The 18,543-nt window shown below is 39.3% G+C and overlaps 1 protein-coding gene across 9 annotated transcripts in view; it reads right to left on the bottom strand.

Moving 5' to 3' along the window:
• Positions 1 to 18,543, bottom strand: part of GOLGB1 (golgin B1) — an 86,908-nt gene that overhangs the window by 13,205 nt on the left and 55,160 nt on the right. For all 9 annotated transcript variants that reach the window (XM_059921025.1, XM_059921016.1, XM_059921017.1 and 6 more), the window contains 3 exons: positions 12,612 to 17,815; positions 9,831 to 11,742; positions 4,157 to 4,335 (listed from right to left, as the gene is read on the bottom strand). In XM_059921025.1, coding sequence (XP_059777008.1) covers positions 4,157 to 4,335; positions 9,831 to 11,742; positions 12,612 to 17,815 — 7,295 coding nt within the window. The remainder of the gene's footprint in view (positions 1 to 4,156; positions 4,336 to 9,830; positions 11,743 to 12,611; positions 17,816 to 18,543) is intronic.

The following is an 18,543-nucleotide window of genomic DNA, read 5'->3' as shown; positions in this document are numbered from 1 at the left end:
CTTGATGGTGAATTGAAATTCTAACAGAATAAGCTAGGGCAGCTATTCCCTGGTGGAAAAAAGGATGAGGTCGAAATGGAGCATCTTTCTTCTAGGATTCAATTCCAGAAAGAAGAAACAGAAGCAATTTGTATTCCCAGAGAGCAAAAATTCAGTTTTTTTACCTTCTCTGCAATCATCCTTTGATTTAAAAAATGTGTTCTTGTATTATCTGGGGAAGTTGCCAACTCCATGGAATAAGTTTAATATATTTTCACTTATAAGAAAGTCTGTAAAGATGTTGAATATGAAAATCTTTCGGATGTAATTTCACTCCATAAAATTTAAATGACCAAATTCTAAAAAGCATTTTGCTCTATAAACCTTGCTTAAGGTTTATTTTGAAATATCACGTTAGGAAAGTGCATGGCATCTAGGATCTGTGAAGGAACAAATCTCTTCTATCTACACATTAAGAGTTCTCTTAGGGATGTTACAATAATTATTTTACTATATTGATATCTGTCATCATGGTAGATAATGTAACCTGGATGGGACTCTAGATTCCACCTCATATTCTCTGTATTCACTTGCCTATGTTTGTCCTGTAGCAGCAGGTGAGACAAAGCAGGTGCTGCTTGATCAGCAGCACTCTCCAACATGGAGATTCCCCTTTTAGTATCAAACTCTGAAAGCTTTGGGTTTGATTTTACTAAGGTGGCATGTACCACCATCTTACACTAAACAGTAATAAAGTCCCAACAATGAGGCTGCAACAACAGGACCTGTTTTTATATACTGTTAAGCACTTATTCGTTACCTTTACTTTTCAGATCAAATCTGAAACAATGAATTAAAAAACCATCCAAAATTTGAGTTCCTATCATAATTTTTTTCCCTCTAATAGAACATATAGCACTGTTAGTCACCTTTAAAGGAAAAGGGCTTGGATTTCTAGATCCAGACAAGATGGAGTAGATGCATTTTTCCTTATTCCGCCCACTAAGTATAGATAAAAAACCTTGGAAATTATATATAAAACCAAACATAAGACGACTGGAAAAGATGAAGAAGAAGGTAGAGAAGCTCAGGACTCTAGGACTTAAGGAATGACACGGTGGTGACTACACTGGTTTTTCTTTTTGAATTCTACATATCCCAAACTGGGTGAGGGAGGATCCAGCAACTTAGAACACGAATGAGTGCCAAGAAAAGTTTGCTGTCTTTTGCCAAAGGCCCAGGAAGGGGAGGACTAGCAAGACAGAAACATTAATGACAATAACCACCCAACTGCAGCAGAACACCATGGAAAGACTACAGTGTCTCCCTACCGCCATTAACAAACTCCTAGTGGACAGATTAGTGTCATTCTTGCCTGGAGGTAACTAGGTGCACCTCACCCTCCCTGCTGGGTGGTGTCAGAAGAGGCCAAGTGGGGACTTCCCTGGTGGGCCAGTGGTTAAGACTCTGCGTTCCCAATGCAGGGGGCCCGGGTTCGATCCCTGGTCAGGGAACTAGATCCACATGCTGCAACTAAGAGCTCGCATGCTACAACTAAAAGATCCCGCATGCTGCAACTAAGGATCCTGCATGCTGCAACTAAAGATTCCACGCACGGCAATAAAGATCCCTCGTGCTGCAACTAAGAGCTGGTGCAGCCAAATAAATAAATAAATAAATATTTTTTTAAAAAAAAGAAGAAGAAGAAGTGGCCAAGTGTGTACACTGGACTGTCCACCACTCTGGTAAAGAGGTGCCTCTCTCTGACCACCCTCACTCTCACCCTCGCTATGGTGTCAGTGGAGACAACATGTGGAGCCTGGACATCCACCTCCACCCATAACAGACTAAAATGTTTCCCCCTGTTCCTGCAGAGGTAGTAACAGAAGAGGCCAGAAGGGAAGTTTGGACTGTGGGCACTAACCAGTGGTAACAGGTGCCCCTCCTCAGTCACCCTCCTGCAGTGTCAGTGGAGATTGAGTGGGGAGCCTGGACTTTCACCACTGCCCAGTGACAATGAAGTGCTGCCCTCCACACCCCTGAGTGGTATCAGTGGAAGCCATGTGTGGAGCTTAGACTTCTACTCTCACCTAACAGTAATGAGGCACTGCTCCCTGCTAACTGCTAACTAAGTGGGGAGCCTGGACTTCCTCTGGCAGTATCAGGGCACTGCCTCCCACTAGGGGTATCAATGAAGGCTGAGTAGGGAGCCCACTGGACTTCACCCTCCTCCAGCAGTAAAGTGGCAGTGTTCCCCTTCCCCTGCTGGCATTGTGTCAGTGGAAGCCTACCAAAGATTTAAGTAAGACTGAGTCTTAAAACTTACAGGACTCCAAAACGTCCAGGTTACAACTGAAAATCACTCATCATACTAAAAACCAGGGAAATCACAACTTGATTGAGAAAAGAAAATCAATAGATTACAACACCCGAGATGACACAGATGTTGGCCTATATATACGGAATTATAGAAGTATTTTAAAGTGGCCAAGCATAGAAATGCTTCAACAAGCAATTACTAACACACTGGAAATAAATGAAAACAGAGAAAGCCTCAGCAAGATATAAAGAAGACCTGAATGGAAATTTTAGAATGGAAAAATACAATAGCCAAAATAAAAAGCTAACTCAATGGACTCAATAGCAGATTGGAAGTGATGAAGGAAAAAGAAAAAAAATCAGTGAACTTGAAGACAGAACAATAAAAATTACTGAATCTGAATAAAGAGAAAATAATCAATAAATTGATTTCATCAAAATTAAAAAGAACTTCTCAATGGAAGGATGAAAAAAATAAAGTGCAGACTGGAAGAAAATATTTGCAAGCCACGTATATGACCAAAAAACCTGTATCTGGGGACTTCTCTGGTGGTCCAGCGATAACGAATCCGCCTTCCAATGCAGGAGTGCGGGTTCGATCCCTGGTCAGGGAACTAAGATCCCACATGCCACGGGGCAACTAAGCCTGTGCACCACAACTACTGAGCTCGCACACCTCAACTAGAGAGCCTGCGTGCCGCAAACTACAGAGCCCACACGCCCCGGAGCCTGCATGCCACAACTAGAGAGAGAAAACAAACAAACAAACAAAAAAAAACCTGTACCTGGAATACATAAAGAACTCTCAAAACTCAACAGTAAAAATTAACAACCCACTTAGAAAATAGACAAAACACATGATCAAATATTTCATCAAAAAGGACCTATAGATAAGCATGTAAAAAAATGTTCAACATTAGTATCCATTATGCAAATTAAAACCACAGTGGAACAGCATTACATACCTGTAAAAAACTAAAATTTAGTTACAATATCAAATGCTGATAAGGATGTAGCATTTGATATTGAAACTGGATCACTCATATATTGCTGGTAGGAGTATAAAATAATACAGTCATTCTGGTTTTGCATTCATAGTTTTGCAGTTTCTTAAAAAACTAAACGCCACTTATTATATGACCTAGCATTTGCACTCCTGGGCAATTATCTCAGAGAAATTAAAACTTATTGTCCACATAAAAGCCAATACACAAATGTTTATAGCAGCTTTATTTATAATAGCTAAAAATTAGAAACAACACATGTCCTTCAATGAGTGAATGGTTAAAGCAGTACATTCATACCATGAAATACTACTCATCAATAAAAAGAATGAAGTATTGATACACGCAATGATGTTAATGGATGTCAAGGGCATTATGCATGAGTAAAGCTAATTTCAAAAGGTTGCATACTTTAAAAAATTCTCAGAATGAGACAAAATTATAGAGATGGAGAACAGTTAGTGGTTGCCAGAAGTTAGGGATATGGGGATGGGAGGGAGGGGAAAAGTGTGACTATAAACTAGTAGCACAAAGGACATATTTGTGATGATGGGGCAGCTGTATATCTTGTTGTAGTGGTGGTTACATGAGTCCACACATATGATAAAGTTGCACAGAACTATACACATACTTGAGTGAATGTCAAATTGGTGTGAAATCTGCATAAGATCTCTGAATCGTACCAATATCAATTTCCTGGTTTTGAAATTGTACTATAGTGATGGGAAACTGGATGAAGGGTACATGAAAGCTCTTTGTACTATTTTTGCAATTTCCCATAAATCTATAATTATTTCATTTAAAGAAACACAAAAAACTAAAAGAAAAGGGTTAAAAAGCAGGGATTACCATACCTGAGCTGATGCAGCTCATGCTGCCAGGAGAGGTTTTCCTGCCTGAGCTCTTCTTGCATAATCTGAAATGTTTTTGTCTTATCTTGATACTCCTGAAGTTGAGCCTTCAGTGGACGTAACTCAGTGATTTCTTGGTTAATCTGTAAGTATTGCTGCTGCAGATTCTTCAATTCCTTCAGCTTTAACCAAAAGCAAAGTAAAAGGGTGATTCATCACATTTCATTCATTCAGCTGTAAGTCAGCAGCACCTCCCTGCTAAGTCAGTCAACATCACAACTGACTACCAGCATCTAACAGTCCACTGACATAATGGCAGCATGAATCCCTAAAATGGTGAAATACATGCAGCCAGGCTGGTGGGAATCTCCTGATGGAGCGGCCATCAAGGCTGTAGGGCCTGACCACTACTGCAACTTCAACCCCAGCCCACTGGCCCTGAAGTCCTAAGTTGACGCTAGATCTACAACTCTGAGACAGAATAGACTTAAAGGACTTTACAGTTTCTTGGTGGGTGGTAACTCCCTAGAACAAGAAGTGTAAAGATAGATTGGCTTCCTATTTAGCCATGTGCCCTGGCTAGGCTTCTAAACTTTCTTATATGAATACCAATCTTAGTTCTAGCTTAGCTGATGTTGATTATAAAGAAGGCATTGATGCCCAGGCCCAGTGTTAAGAGCAGTTAGAATTTGGAGTCAGCTATCCTGCCCACATAGTGTGTGACTCTATGCATGTTCCACACACCTTCTAAGCCTTAATTTCCTTCACCTATAAAATGAATGTAATTATAGTACTCCTCATAAAGATTATGAGAATTCAATGAGAAAATTAATGCACTCCACACATAAAAGTTAGTGGTGGTGATGATGATGATGAACTTGCCTTTAATTAGTAAAACTGCCTATCTACATTCCAGATATATCTTCTAACTCTTTATCCCCAATATTCTTTAAAAGCTTGGTAGTAAGAAATAATGTCAGGACATCTAGGCAAAGAGAGAGGCCTTGAACACACATCACTTTCACCCTCTCTGGAAACATCACTAAAGCTACAATAAAGGCATCATTTTATAAGCATAAAACACAAGAACAAGAACAAGAGAGGAGTCAGCAGCAACAAAATTAATTTTAGAAGCTGAAAAGCAGATGCATAAATGGTAACTGACTTAACAGATCTGGGAAAGGCAAGTCTTAAGCTGGCAGTAGGAAAAGCCAAGAACCAACAGAATTTACTCTGCAGACTCTTCAAAAGGCTCAGGAATTAACAGCACCAAGTACCTCTGGAAAAGATGGTGATGGGGGTAGGGAGGAGGAGGTGATAGCTGAAATAAGGAGGATTCGATGAAAACTGCTTGAGAACAACTACATCCCTAAATACCCTCCCAGTTCCACACTTTTTGTTACTCTGACAGACAACTAGAATTTTATTCTCTAGAAAAAGTTAAAAGAGTGTCTCTGGACTATGGAATACTAGGTACAGTAGAAGGTAAGGGTACTGCTCCAAAACAAGGGTGATCAAGTGAATGTATGCTTTCTGAATGCTTGAAGCCTTTCCCCTACTTAGCTTGAAGAGTGCTGGCACACAGGCCTTTACCGTCCATAAGGGAAATTGAGAAGTCTTCTCTAGAAAATCTGACCAACCCCAGAGGAACTAAAAATATCAACATGGGGACTACCCTCAAAAAGCTCAGCAAGATCACCATGCACTGAAACTCACAGCTGGTAAGTCCCACCCACAAGCATTTTAGACTCTGCCCACAAACATGAAGAATAAACCAAGGATTAACACTCACCTGAAGAACAGCTAACATTAGGCAGGGATAAAAAGAAACTAGAAGAAAAGTAATTCAGAAGACATCAGCAGAAGAAAGAATGTCATGTACTCAAAGACTTAAGAGAATATTGGAAATTAGAAACATTATAGTAGAAATTTTAAAATTATAAAGAAAAACTCATTATGAAAAAATTTCAAAGAACAAAACTACCCCTAATCTTCTTGGAGAGATAAATTAAGAATATATATCCATGAGACAAAAAAAAAAAAAAAAAAAATCTTTAGAAATCAGGAACATGATAGCAAAAATGAAAACTTCAATATAGGATTCATATGATGAAGGTGAGAAAATCTTCCCCAAGTAAAGCAAAAACAATAAAAAAGGTAAGAAAATTATAGAGCCAATCCAGAAGGCCCTACACCTAAACAACAGGATTTCCAGGGAAAAATAGGCAATAGAGAAAAAGGATGGGGGGAAATGGTAAAATAGAATTCAAAAGAATTGCCAAAAATTGATGAGCATGACTTCTTAGATTCAAAGGACTAGACAGAATGATAAAAATAGACCCACACCAAAATACATTATCATGAAACGTCAGAACACACAAGACTAAAAGATTCTATTTACAGTTGACCCTTGAACAAGGAAGGAGTGGGGGTACCCACCCACTGTGAAGTCAAAAATCCATGTATACTATTGTCGGCCCTTCATATATGCGGTTCTTCTACTGAATATATCCGCTGTTCTGCATCCACAGAGCCAACCACCCACTGATCCTGTAGTACTGTAGTATTTACTACTGAAAAAAATCTACGTATACGTGAACCCATGCATTTTAAAGCCATGTTGTTCAAGATCCAGCTGTACTTCCAGAGAGAGAGAAAGAGATAAGATGAGGGAGAGAGGGAGAGAGACAGAGACAGAACTATCTCATATACAAAGGATCAAGGATCAGAATATCTTCAGACTCCTGAACCACAATGTAAGCTAAAAGGGAACAGACCAATGTCTTCACAATTTTGAAGGGAAAGTATTTCCAGCCTAGAATTCTATACTCAGCCAAACTATCAATCAGGTGTAAGAGATGACAAGACATTTTCAATAAATTTACCTCCCCTGTATCTTTTCTTAGAGAGCTACTGAATTATTTATTCCAACAAAATGATGGCACAAAACCAAGATGAGGAAAACACGGAATACAAGAAACAGGAACTCTAACACAGGAGAGAAATGGAGGGGGGTATTCTAAGATGAAAACTGTGTCCTAGGAGTACAGGGCAACTGATTCATTTAAGAGCAAAAAAGAGATTCCAAGAGAATTTCTTCCTGAAGACTAAATAGATAGGAATAAACATCTTGAAAAATGTGGATTAAATGGCAGTAAATCTGGCGTTAATTACATTGATAAGTACAAAGAAAACTAAGTAAGCAACAACAACAAAAACACAGTTATTCACTCCAGGAAAAACAAAGGTGTTGAGGAAAATAACAGTAACACATGTCTCAGGTCTAACAGCATTTGTAGTCATAAAAATGTAAACATTGAATATTGATTTAATCAAAATTAAAATTAAATTACATCAGGACAATGGGGAAGGGGTTGTATATTGAAAATGTACGTCTATACTGTGAAAACAGAGGGAGTAAAGAGAACTAAACCCTGTTAGCATATAAGAAAGTCAACAGCTAATACAAAGAATGAAAAGCCAAGATGCACTATAAACATGATATTTAGCTACTCAGGAAACACCAAAATAACAAATTAAAAGGGTTGAAAGCAGACTGCCTCAGAAGAAGGAGAAACAGGGTTGGGAATGCTACTGTTCGTTTTTCTTATCAAACATTGTAGAATTTAGTGACTCATCAAATATGTGTGTATAGCTTTATCTTTTAACCCAAAACTAAAATAAAAACATATTTTTGTTTTGTTTTAAAGCAAACATATATTCTTTATGCAATCCACTCACTCCTCTAGTCCAGATACTCTAAATGTTACCTTTGGAATAGAGCAGATCATCAGAAAGCTGTGTGTCTGGAACTGCATTTTAGCCACTTGCAGAGGTAACTTTAGTGAATTACTCAAAATTCTTTTGGTATGCACTTACATCAAGGGACAGCTAAATAAAAACCCTATAAAACAATTATTATATTTACTGTAGAGAAATAAAGAATGTTTCATAACTTCATAGTGTCCTCCCTATGGAAACACAGAAGAAATTTCTTGCAGGCCTCAATACTTAAAGAATAACTATTCTTATCTGTTCCAAGTAGTTTTACTTTCTTCCTTTTCCCTAAAATATGGACACTGCAATTCATACACAAGGTTTTAAAATTCTGTACTTCTGATGGCTGCCAGACCTCAGAGCAAAATTAGTGGTCCATCTTTCTAATAGGATATTATGATATCCCTTTGGGATAAGCTTACTCCTAAACTAAACTTACTCCTGGTTTAATCTTTTTCTCTCAGATCCTAATTTTCTTTTCCTTCCCAGTTCCTCACCTTATATTATCTTGAAAAACTGTTCATATCTTTATATGCTACCTCAAATCATTTTCAGACTGAAATAAGTATAGACAAACAAAAAGGCACCCCTAGAGATTTGCTCTACAGCCTTTAGGTAGGAGTGCTTCATTTGATTATGCGAAAATCCTAAGGAAGTTTGAACACATATGAAAACTCCAGAATGTTTTCAGAGTTGTTTGTTATGCCCTAGTAGAATCCTAGAATCCCCTGGGTTAACTCCTTGCCACTTAGACCCTCAGACTTTATTTGCGAAACTTCCCTTTGACTAATTACGTAAAGAAGAAAACCAAAGTCACCTAAGCTCCTTTCAGACCTAGCTCATCTCTTGGGTGGTCCTGAGGGAAAGGAAGCATAGTGTAGGCAGAGGTGACAAACTGCTGGCCTAGGCTGAATGTTTAAACTGATAGTGATTGAAATAAGTTATCGTACATGCAGCCAGTGGCTGAGAGACTAGAAACTTCAATGCTCATGAGACAGACTGAGAACTGTGGAAGAGTTGATGGACAATTAACAATACATTCAGCAAGTATGCAGAAGGGCCTCAGCGGCTGTAGCAGAGCCTGTATGCAATGACATTGAGTCAGACTGTCAGGCCTTCATGTGATTTTTAACCCTGCCTAGGCTTTATGATTTGTTCACGGCAGATATAAAAGCCTCAGTCTCAAAAGTTCCTATAATTTCCCTACACGACAATTTCACAAAATAGAGAAAAGTGTTTTCAGTGACAACCACACATATAGAGAATACGCATCAATTTTTGATTATCTACCATATGATTAACTACCCTTCTGCTAAAAACCATGGGAAATATGAACAAGTATAAGATATGACACATTTACCAAGAGTTTACAATTTAATTGGGGAAATAAAAAATAAAGGTATAGAAATTAAACACACACACACACACACACACACCCATATTATATCAAGGCAATATGGGACAAAGGAAAAGAGAAGCACTAGGGAAGTACAGACAGAAGGTAATAGACAATCAAGTGATCTGGAAATGTAGCCGGAGGATTTGAGCTCTGGGGCAACCTTTAAAGAGTAGGAAATATGTGCCCAAAAAAGGAAAATGGAGAGGACATTTTGGTTCAGAGGATGGTAACATGGGTAAGTAGATCAGTTTGTGGGTGAGTAAATCAGTTTGGCTGAAATGAAGAGGATGAGTAGAGAAGCAGTAAAAGAGGATGCTGGAAAGAGAGGCAAAAACAAACTATAGGGTATTAAATCCAGACTAAGAGGTTTGAATCATCCTAGAGTGCCCAGATAATATGAATAAAATTTTTTTTATCATTTTCTATAAAAATGAAAATCAATTTAAAGAAAGTTTCAAAAACTCTCAAAAGAAGATTGGAAAGAGAAACCTAGATACTCACTAGTCGGTCTCGGTCATTCTGAAGTGATGACATAGCTTTCTTTAAACTCTGTACTTCATCTGGGCTGGTTGCAGGTGGGGCTGCAGACCTCTGCTTCCCTTCCTCTGACTTGCGGAATTTCTCCAGTTCACTCAACAGGCGATCTCTCTCATTCTGTAGACTGGCCATAGCCTTGGAAAAGGACTGCACTTGGTTGTAAGAGTCTTCTAGTTGTGAGGACAAGTGAAGCAGTTGGTCATCTTTGGATAGAAGCTGTTGGTTAAGTTTCTCAAGGTGGGGCAAGCTGTTATCCTCAGTGGAGTTAATTGGAAATGCAGCTTTAGAAACAAGAACATCTCTCTCCTTGCTTAAGAGGCCCTGCTCTTCTCTCAGCTGTGCCAACTCCTTCAGACTGGCCTCATATTTCTTTTTCAGTTCCTCAACTTCCTCATTGGCATGATCTCTACTGTCTTGTAGGGAACTCATTGACCTTCCAAAAGACTGGATTTGTGCTGTGAGATCTTTATTTTCTTTGGTGACCATGAGTAACTTCTGTTCCATCTCTACCAGATCTCTTGCTAGCTCCGCCACCCTCTCTTCCGCTGTTTCAGTTTCATTTCGCATTATCCCTGCATCATGATGAAGATGCTTTAATTCCTTCTTCAGTTTAACTTCAATTTCACCTACCTTTTTGGCAGCTTCCTTCTGAACACGAACCAATTCCTCCTCCAGTTCTGTAATTCTCTTCTGAGACAAAGAAAGGGTAGTATTTAACTTCTGTACCTCTTCTTTTGCTTTTAATTGGGCCTGGAATATTCCTAAAGTACCTTCTTCGTGCAAGCCTGTCAATTGTTTCTTTAGTTGGGACAGACATACTTTTAAGTTCTCAATCTCTTTAGATAAACCTCGTTTCTCCTCCTGGAGGGCAAGAGAGGACCTCTGCAGCTCCTCCTTTGCTTCCTCAGACTCCTTGAGCTTTTCTTCTAATTTAGCATACTCACTTTTCACCTCCTTAGTCTGCTGAAGTTGAGCTTCAAGGAGCTGCTTTTGCTGACAGTCCTTCCTTGATATCACTTGGTTCAGGTCTTCTCTATATTGGATCAGTTCTGCATTGAGCTTGGCATTCTCAGAATTGAGATCATCCATATGACTTCTCAAGCATCGAATTTCTTCCTTCAGCTTATTATTCTCAGTAGCAGCATCCTGGATGAGTTGGTCTTTTTCCAAGATCACAGAGAGATGTCGCTCTTCCAGCTGTTGGTAGTCACCTACTATACGGTCTCGGTCATCCTGGAGAGAAGACATGGATTTAACAAAGGAATTCAACTGAGCCTTCTGTTGCATGTTCTCCTTTTTCATGTTTTTCAGTGTTTCCATAAGCTGATTGGTTTTGTCAACAGCTTTTTTGTTCTCTTCTTCTAAAACAGTATTCTCCTCTTCCTCCTGGGACAGCAGATTTTCCAATTCTTTAATTTCTTTATCATGCTGCTGATGCAGTTCAGCAACAGCTACTTGGACTGCCTGTTCCTTGGCAGAAAGCAGGCTTATAATCTTCTGCTCTTTCATGTTTATTTCTTCATGCAGCCTACTGGTCAGTTGTCTGGAGGCCTGAAGATCTGTCTCTAGCTGTTCATAACTGAACTTACAATTTTGGATATCAGCCTCTTGCTGCTTTATGATCCCTTCCAAATTTTCTTTATTTTCCTTATATTTTTCTAAAGAGTTATTTAAATCAGTTGACTGGTCTCTGAGAATCTTCAGTTCTGATTCCAACTTAGCTAATTCATCCTGAGAACTACGGTATAGATGTCGAGTCTCTTCTAGCTGGGAAAAAAGTTCTTTGTTTTCTCCCTGTAGAGTATCACAGACCTTCTGCTGAAGCTGGACCTCTGTCTGAGCTTTGGACTCCCAAATCTGCTTGTCATGTTCAAGCCTAGAAAAAGAGAGAAGGTCATTAATTACAGATTTCAAGGGAAAAGTACTTGATGCCTAGGGAACACATACTACAACATGTACTCAGATCTACAAGTGAATAAATATTCATAATTGAAGGTGTTCATCTTTTTAATAAAGAGGTATTAGCTCTACTGAATGTTCTGTATTAAAGGTATATTGCACCTAAGAATTCGTATAAAAATAAACTCCAAAGTATGTTGCTAATTTAGTGACATGACCTTGGACACTCTAAAGAGTGCCCCCAATTTTGTTCTTTGCTCTAGACAAGCTGTTGTCTGGCCCCTTAACGGAATAATCTTGGTATGAGAGGCAATGAGGAGACCTGTCTCAGGGCAGAAGGATCCTACTAAAGATGAGAGTACAAAGTGTGGGGGACACTGTTATTTCCTGAGCCTGAAAAGTGATATAAAATTGGAGTTTGAAGAAAGTAACTCTAGCAGGCATATGCAGTATGAATTGATGTGGAATATGAGGAAGAGAAGAGAGGAGATCGTTTCAGAGGCTAAGGCAGTAATTTGAGAGTACAATAATATGTACTATGGTAAAAATTCAGACAACGATAACGGAAATGAGAAGAAAGGAAGAAATCTAAGAGATCTCTCAGTAGAAAGATGGGTAGAGAAGCAGACGTGAATTTTTCATGTTAATACAAGTTGTAGCAGAAAGTCATTTGCATGTCATTTGCAAGAGAGCGAGAGAGACAGAAGTGAGAGGGAATACATCTTCGGGGAGAATTTAAACCAAAATTAGTCCCATAATATTAAAGAGAATAGAAATAGTTTAAATAGAGACTTCCTTTGCCTTCAATTACCTTTGGAAGAGCAAAAAAAGTCATTATTCATTTACCTGGAAATGTTGATCTTCAATTCCTCCATGTGGATGGACATCTGCCTAAGCTGATCCTTTAGAACACTGAAATTCTCTTCTTTAAGTCTAATTTCTTCTTCTTTGGTTTGAATAGCATCACTGAACTTCCTCTCCCATTTCTTGGCTTCATCTATCACCCTGTCCCGATCATCCTGGAGGGAAGACATGCTCTTAGTGAAAGCTGCAAGCTGGGCCACAGTACTATCCAAGTTTTCCTGAAGTTGCTTAACTTCCTTGTCTTTCTTGTTCAAAGTAACCTGAATCTCTCCAAATGTCTCTTCTAAGTGGACTTTTTCTCTATGCAAAGCATCCAGTTTCTCTTGCATATTCTTCTTCTCTTTCAGGTGTTTCTCCTCTACCTGCTCCAGTCTTCGCTCAAGATCTTCATCCTTTTGTTTCATTTGGCTTTTAACTGATTCTTTATTTGACTGAAGCTCCTTTTTCAACTTGAAATTGTCTGTTAGGACCCTTGCTGCTTCACTTTGAGTGTCATCTAGCAGTACTTTGAAGCTAGCTAATTCTGTTTCTGCCTTCTTGCGATGTTCATTGGCTTGAGCCAGATTTTCTTTGGTTATTTCCAAATCTTTTTGGGACTCAGTCTGAACAAATTCTAAGGCCTTAACAGTTCTCTCCAGAGCACTGATTTTCTCTTGGTACCTAATGCAATCCTTCTGCAGCTGCTTTACTTCTTGCTGTTTTTCTTTTAACAGCTCCTGAAGTTCCTTTGCATGACTTTTATTGCCAGGCCCTTTCTGAGCACCTTGTATTTTCTCCATATATTCTTTTCGTATTTCTGATTCCACCTTAGTTTTCTCCTTGACTAACTGCTGCTTTTCTTCTTCCAATTCACTCACACACTTTTTAAGGTTCTGCATTTCAGATTCTAGTAGCTCATTTTTGATTTGGGCATCTGTAACATCCTGATAATAATTCCCAATGCTTCCATTAAGTTCTGCTAATTGATTCATAAGCCTCTCTTCCAAATCATCTTTCTCTTCCTCTGCTGTCTCCTTTAGCTTGGTAACTCTGGCAAGTTCTTCTTGGATTTGCTGATTTATCGAGTTTATTTTGGCTACTTCTTCCTGAAGCATTTTTAGTTCACCATCCTTTGCTGATATTTGACTCAATAAAGCAGCTCTCTCATTTTCTAAAGTCTGGCTAAATTCCTTGTCTTTCTGCTTGTCCTCCTCTAATTCAGTGATTCTTTCTTTGAGCTGATCCATCTGCTGTAGGTAATTATTAATTGCATCATGTAAGCTGACATTCTCACTTATATCAGGCTTGGCACTGTTCTCTGAATGAATGGATTCTGAATTTTCAGACCTTGGGTTCACACTGGGAGAGTTTTGCTCATGGGCCTCACCTGGAGCAGACTGGGTTGCCTCTTCAGTGACAACCATCTGGTTATCATGTTTCTCACTGGCCTCCAGGCTAGCTTGTTTGGATACATTACCTTCTATCTGATGCTTTAAATCCTGAACCTCTTCACTTAAAGAGTCCTTCTCCATCATTAAAGCCTCAAACTCCTTAGAAAGGGTTTTATACTCTGTTTGGACCCTTTCTAGTTCCTCCTTCATGTCAGAATTGGAAGAAAGAAGTGCTTCCATACTATCTTTAGATGTACCTCCTGCAGGGTGTACCTCTGCTCTAAGCCTCTCATTCTCTTCTTCCAACTCTAGGATTTTCTGCTGTTTAGATTTAGCAAACTTTCTCATCTTTTCTTTCATCTCCTCCATTTCCTGTTTAGCTTCCTGCAACTGCTTTTCTGTCTCTTTCTTGTTTCCTTCTGTGCTTCTTAACTTGCCAAATAGTTCTTGCTTCTCTTGCCTCACAGTTTCTACCACATGCTGAATCCTTTCTGCCTCATTACTAACATTCTCATAGGACTGCAGAAGAATTTCATATTCCTTTTGTAACTCTTTGTGTTTCTCTTGCCACTCAGTGCTTTCTGCAATCTTAGAACATTTCAAAGATTCAATTTCTTTCACTAAGTTTTCCTTGTCTTCAGTAAGACCCTCCAGAGCTAATTTCAGACTTTCACAAGAACCATTGAGACTTTGATTTTCCATTAAAGATCTGTCCATTTCTGCAATGAGTTTGTCTCTTTCTTCCTGAAAAAGAGCTAACTTTCCTAAGAATATATCTTTCTCTTTATTTTGAGCAGAAACTTGGTTTTCCACATCTGCCAGAGACTTGGTGAGATGTTCAGTGGTATCTCTGGCCAAAGACAACTCTTCTTGGAGACGTTTGTTTTCTTTTAGTACTTCTTTTCGGGAAATAAGGGCAGCTTGCAGTTTCCTCTGTATTTGTTGCTTTGCTTTACTTTCTTCTCCAATCTCTTCTGGTTTCTGCTTCATTTCACAAAGCTCCACCTGTACCTGCTTTATCTTCTCATCATGTGCTTTGGCTTGCATTTCCAGCTGTGTATGCAGAGCCTTCACTAAATCCTCTTGTTCTATTATCTCTGTCTGTACTTTAGTAAGGGCTGTTTCCTTCGCACTAAGCTGTCCAGAAAGGTATCTAACTTCTTCTTCTTTTTTGCTTATGAGTTTTTGCAGTTCACCTAGTTCAGGCTGTAATTCTCTTAAATGTTCTAATCCAGTGATTTCTAGTTGACTGCTTTCCAGTTGTTGCCTCAGGCTTTCTGCGTGGGCTTCAGCTTCATGGGATGCTGCCTTCAGACTTTGGATTTCTAAATTCTGTTTATTTATCTGCTCTTGTAACTGAAATACCTCTTCTGATTTTTTAGTCAGCTCACTTACTGTAGAGTTAACCTTCAACTCTAACTCTTCTTTCTCAGCCTCTATTTCTTTCAGCTGTGTCTTAATCCGGGCAATAGCAGTATTGCCCTGCAGACCATTTGTATCTCCAGGATGAGAAGGCCAGTCTGGGCACAAGTCAGACTCTGAAGCAGGTTGAGCAGGTTGCTGCTCTGTGGCTTTGAATAAAGGTTCTTCTAAACCTTGACTGGGAGAACCTGGTTCCCGCTGGCCACTGCCTGGGAGTTTTCTGTCCGAAGATTCCTTTACTTGAATCTGTAGTTGCCTTAGTTGGTCCCCAATGTTCTCACTTTCCTTGCTTTGCTCATCAAACTGTTCTTGCAAGCGATTATAGTCATCTTTCTGTTGCTTGAGTTCCTCCCGAAGATGTCTTTCTTTCTCCTGTGCCTTTTTTAGAATCACCTTGCGAGAGGTTAATACTTCCTGTAGCTTCTTTTGAAGTTGTTCCTTTTCTTTTTCAAGGTCCATTATTTTTTCTTCCAGTTCTGGTTTCCAGTGTTCTCCACTACCTGCACCAAGTGGACTGATGGCTGCTGCTTCTATTACAGGTGCTGCTGAGTCCCCATCACCTGCATCCTTGTTACCTGTGGTTAACTTTTGGATAACTGTTTGGTTTTCAATGATTTCTGCTTGGAGCAGATCTATTTGGTTTGTCTTCTCTTGCAAATTCTGATTCATCTGTTTGACCACAGCCTGTAACTGTTCTTCAGCTGCTGCCTTTTCTTCCAAATCCTTCCTTACATGCTCTAGTTCCACTTCCTTCTCGGATATTACCTGTTTTAAAGATATTACCATTTCTATTTCTTGGCACTTAGAAGTCACACATTTTTCTAAGTCTTCTTTGCTTTCTTTATCTTCCTCCATTTCCCTCCTCTCACTCTCACTGAGTGGGGTGTCTTTCCTGGGTTCATATTTCACTTTGGCCAATTCCTCTTCTAATCTACTGACTCTCTGTAGAAGTTCCTTTCTGTTAATAAGAGCAGCCTGGAGCTTTCTTTTTCTCTGCTCACTTTCTTTCTTTACAAGGTCTAATTCATACTGAAGTTCTTCTTTACTTATTAGCCCTACTGGGTTCAGCTCATCATAATTCTGTTTAATGCCAGAAACTGTTTCTTTATCTTCTTCCACCTGCTCTTTTTTGGCCTCTTCAGCTCTGGATAATAAATTCAACTGTTCTTTAAGTGTCTTAATTTCAACCCCAAGAGAAAACTTCTCTTCATTAAGCTGAACCATTTTCTCCATCATACTAAAGCTGATTTCTGTCACTTGCTGATCCTTCTCCTCGATGGTTTGTTGGAGAATTTCCACATCTTTCTTTTTCTCTAGTAAGAGTTGGTCCATATTTGCTATTTCAAGTTCCTTCTGTGAAAGAGCCTGTGAAAGTTCTTCCACCTTATTTGAGATATCCCTCTCACGGTCTGCCCCCTCGAGCACTTCACTTTCCTTCTTCTGCAGCTGGCTCTGCAGGCTTTTGATCATTGTACTCTGCTCGGAAAACTGAACCTGCACATCATCCAGTTCGTTCTGTAAAACTTCAATCTTTACATCTTTAGATTTGGCTTCTATGCTGAGACTGTGGATCTGTTCAGTGAGCAAGTTGTGATGAGCAGTCTGGCTTTCATAGTCAAGTCTTCTTTGCCTTTCTGCTTCTGCAAGGTTCACTTCCAGTTGCTGTACCTGAGCCCTCAGTTCCGTTACCACACTAAGTTCCTTCACCTGAGAAAGAAGCTGGTCTCTTTCTTCAGACAAAGCAGTGAATGCACTATTGGTGTTTTCAGCATTTTTCTTAAACTCTTCAATCAGCTGGGTTAGGTTTCCTATTTCCTTAGTTTTCTCATCTAAATTTTTCTCATAGATCTCTTCTGCTTTATGAAGGTTTAGCTCAAGCTCCAAAATTTGACCTTTTAGCTTTTCCAATTCATCCTGGTGATACTGACAAATACCTGATACCACAGAAGGGGATTTATCATCATCATCCTGCTTTGCTGATTTTAATTCCATTCCAGTGTCATTTAAAGATATTTGCTCAGATGTTCTGTGTTGGTATTTAATGCTCATCTGTTCTTCTTTTTCAATTGTTGGAAGACTGCTCTCTTCATTTGGCATGGGGGGAAAATGTTGCCCTGTATCTTCAAGCAATACTGTCATTTTAACTGGAGGTATTCCTTCACTCTCTGTCTGTTTCATTTCTTTTTGGTCAAGGACCTCAGGGTCACCCTCTGCCCTTTTGCCTTGAAGCTGCAACTTAAGGAATGCAATCTCCTCTTGGGCTTCTTTCATTTCCAACAATAAAATGGATAGTTCTTTATGCTTCTGAGAAAATGTGTTCTCCAGGACATCTTGGCCACTTTCCTCAGCAGAAGAGCTGCTCTTGTTGAGCCTGGCAATATCAACCATGCTCATCTGTTTTTAAAAAAAGAAAGAAAAAGCCTCAATCAAATGTTTTATAGAAAAGAGCCTAAGTAGGGACTTCCCTGGTGGTCCAGTGGTTAAGACTCCGCACTCCCAATGCAGGGGGCCCAGGTTCAATCCCTGCTCAGGGAACTAAGATCCCACATACCGCAACTAAGCCCTCACGCCACAACTACTGAGCCTGCACACTCTAGAGCCTGTGCACTGCAACTAGAGAAGCCTGCATGCTGCAACGAAGACCCAGTGCAGCCAAAATAAATAAATCTCCAATATAAATAAATAATAAATAAATAACTTTATTAGAAAGAAAGAAAGAAAGGGAGGGAGGGAGGGAGGAAGGAAGGAAGGAAGGAAGGAGCCTAAGTAAAAACTGGTATTTTGTGCATTTTCCAAAACCTAAAACTTTTCTGTCCAAACCTTCCTACCATAAAACTGCTAAATACTTTTAAAATCAGTTTTCCCAACTTGGACCTCTGAGGGCATCCTGTCAATCCTGCACTGAGGTCATGTCATATTCATAAGACCTAAGGAAACCTGAGACTCATTGTCTAAATATTCCTCACTTGGGAAACTTTCTTCAGATTAAAACTACTTATTTCTCCTAAGAACTGCTTAAAAATAAAAAGGGAAGCAGGAAATGAATTAAATTTTTGTTTCATCCCATGCCAAGGAGGAAGTTAGGGATTCCTTTTCCTAAACTATCTATTGAAATGGGAAGC

This window comes from Balaenoptera ricei, chromosome 4 (assembly GCF_028023285.1).
Source record: "Balaenoptera ricei isolate mBalRic1 chromosome 4, mBalRic1.hap2, whole genome shotgun sequence".
Taxonomy (NCBI): domain Eukaryota; kingdom Metazoa; phylum Chordata; class Mammalia; order Artiodactyla; family Balaenopteridae; genus Balaenoptera; species Balaenoptera ricei.
The sequence above is the reverse complement of the archived record's forward strand: the minus strand, read 5'-3'. Positions and strand labels throughout refer to the sequence as shown.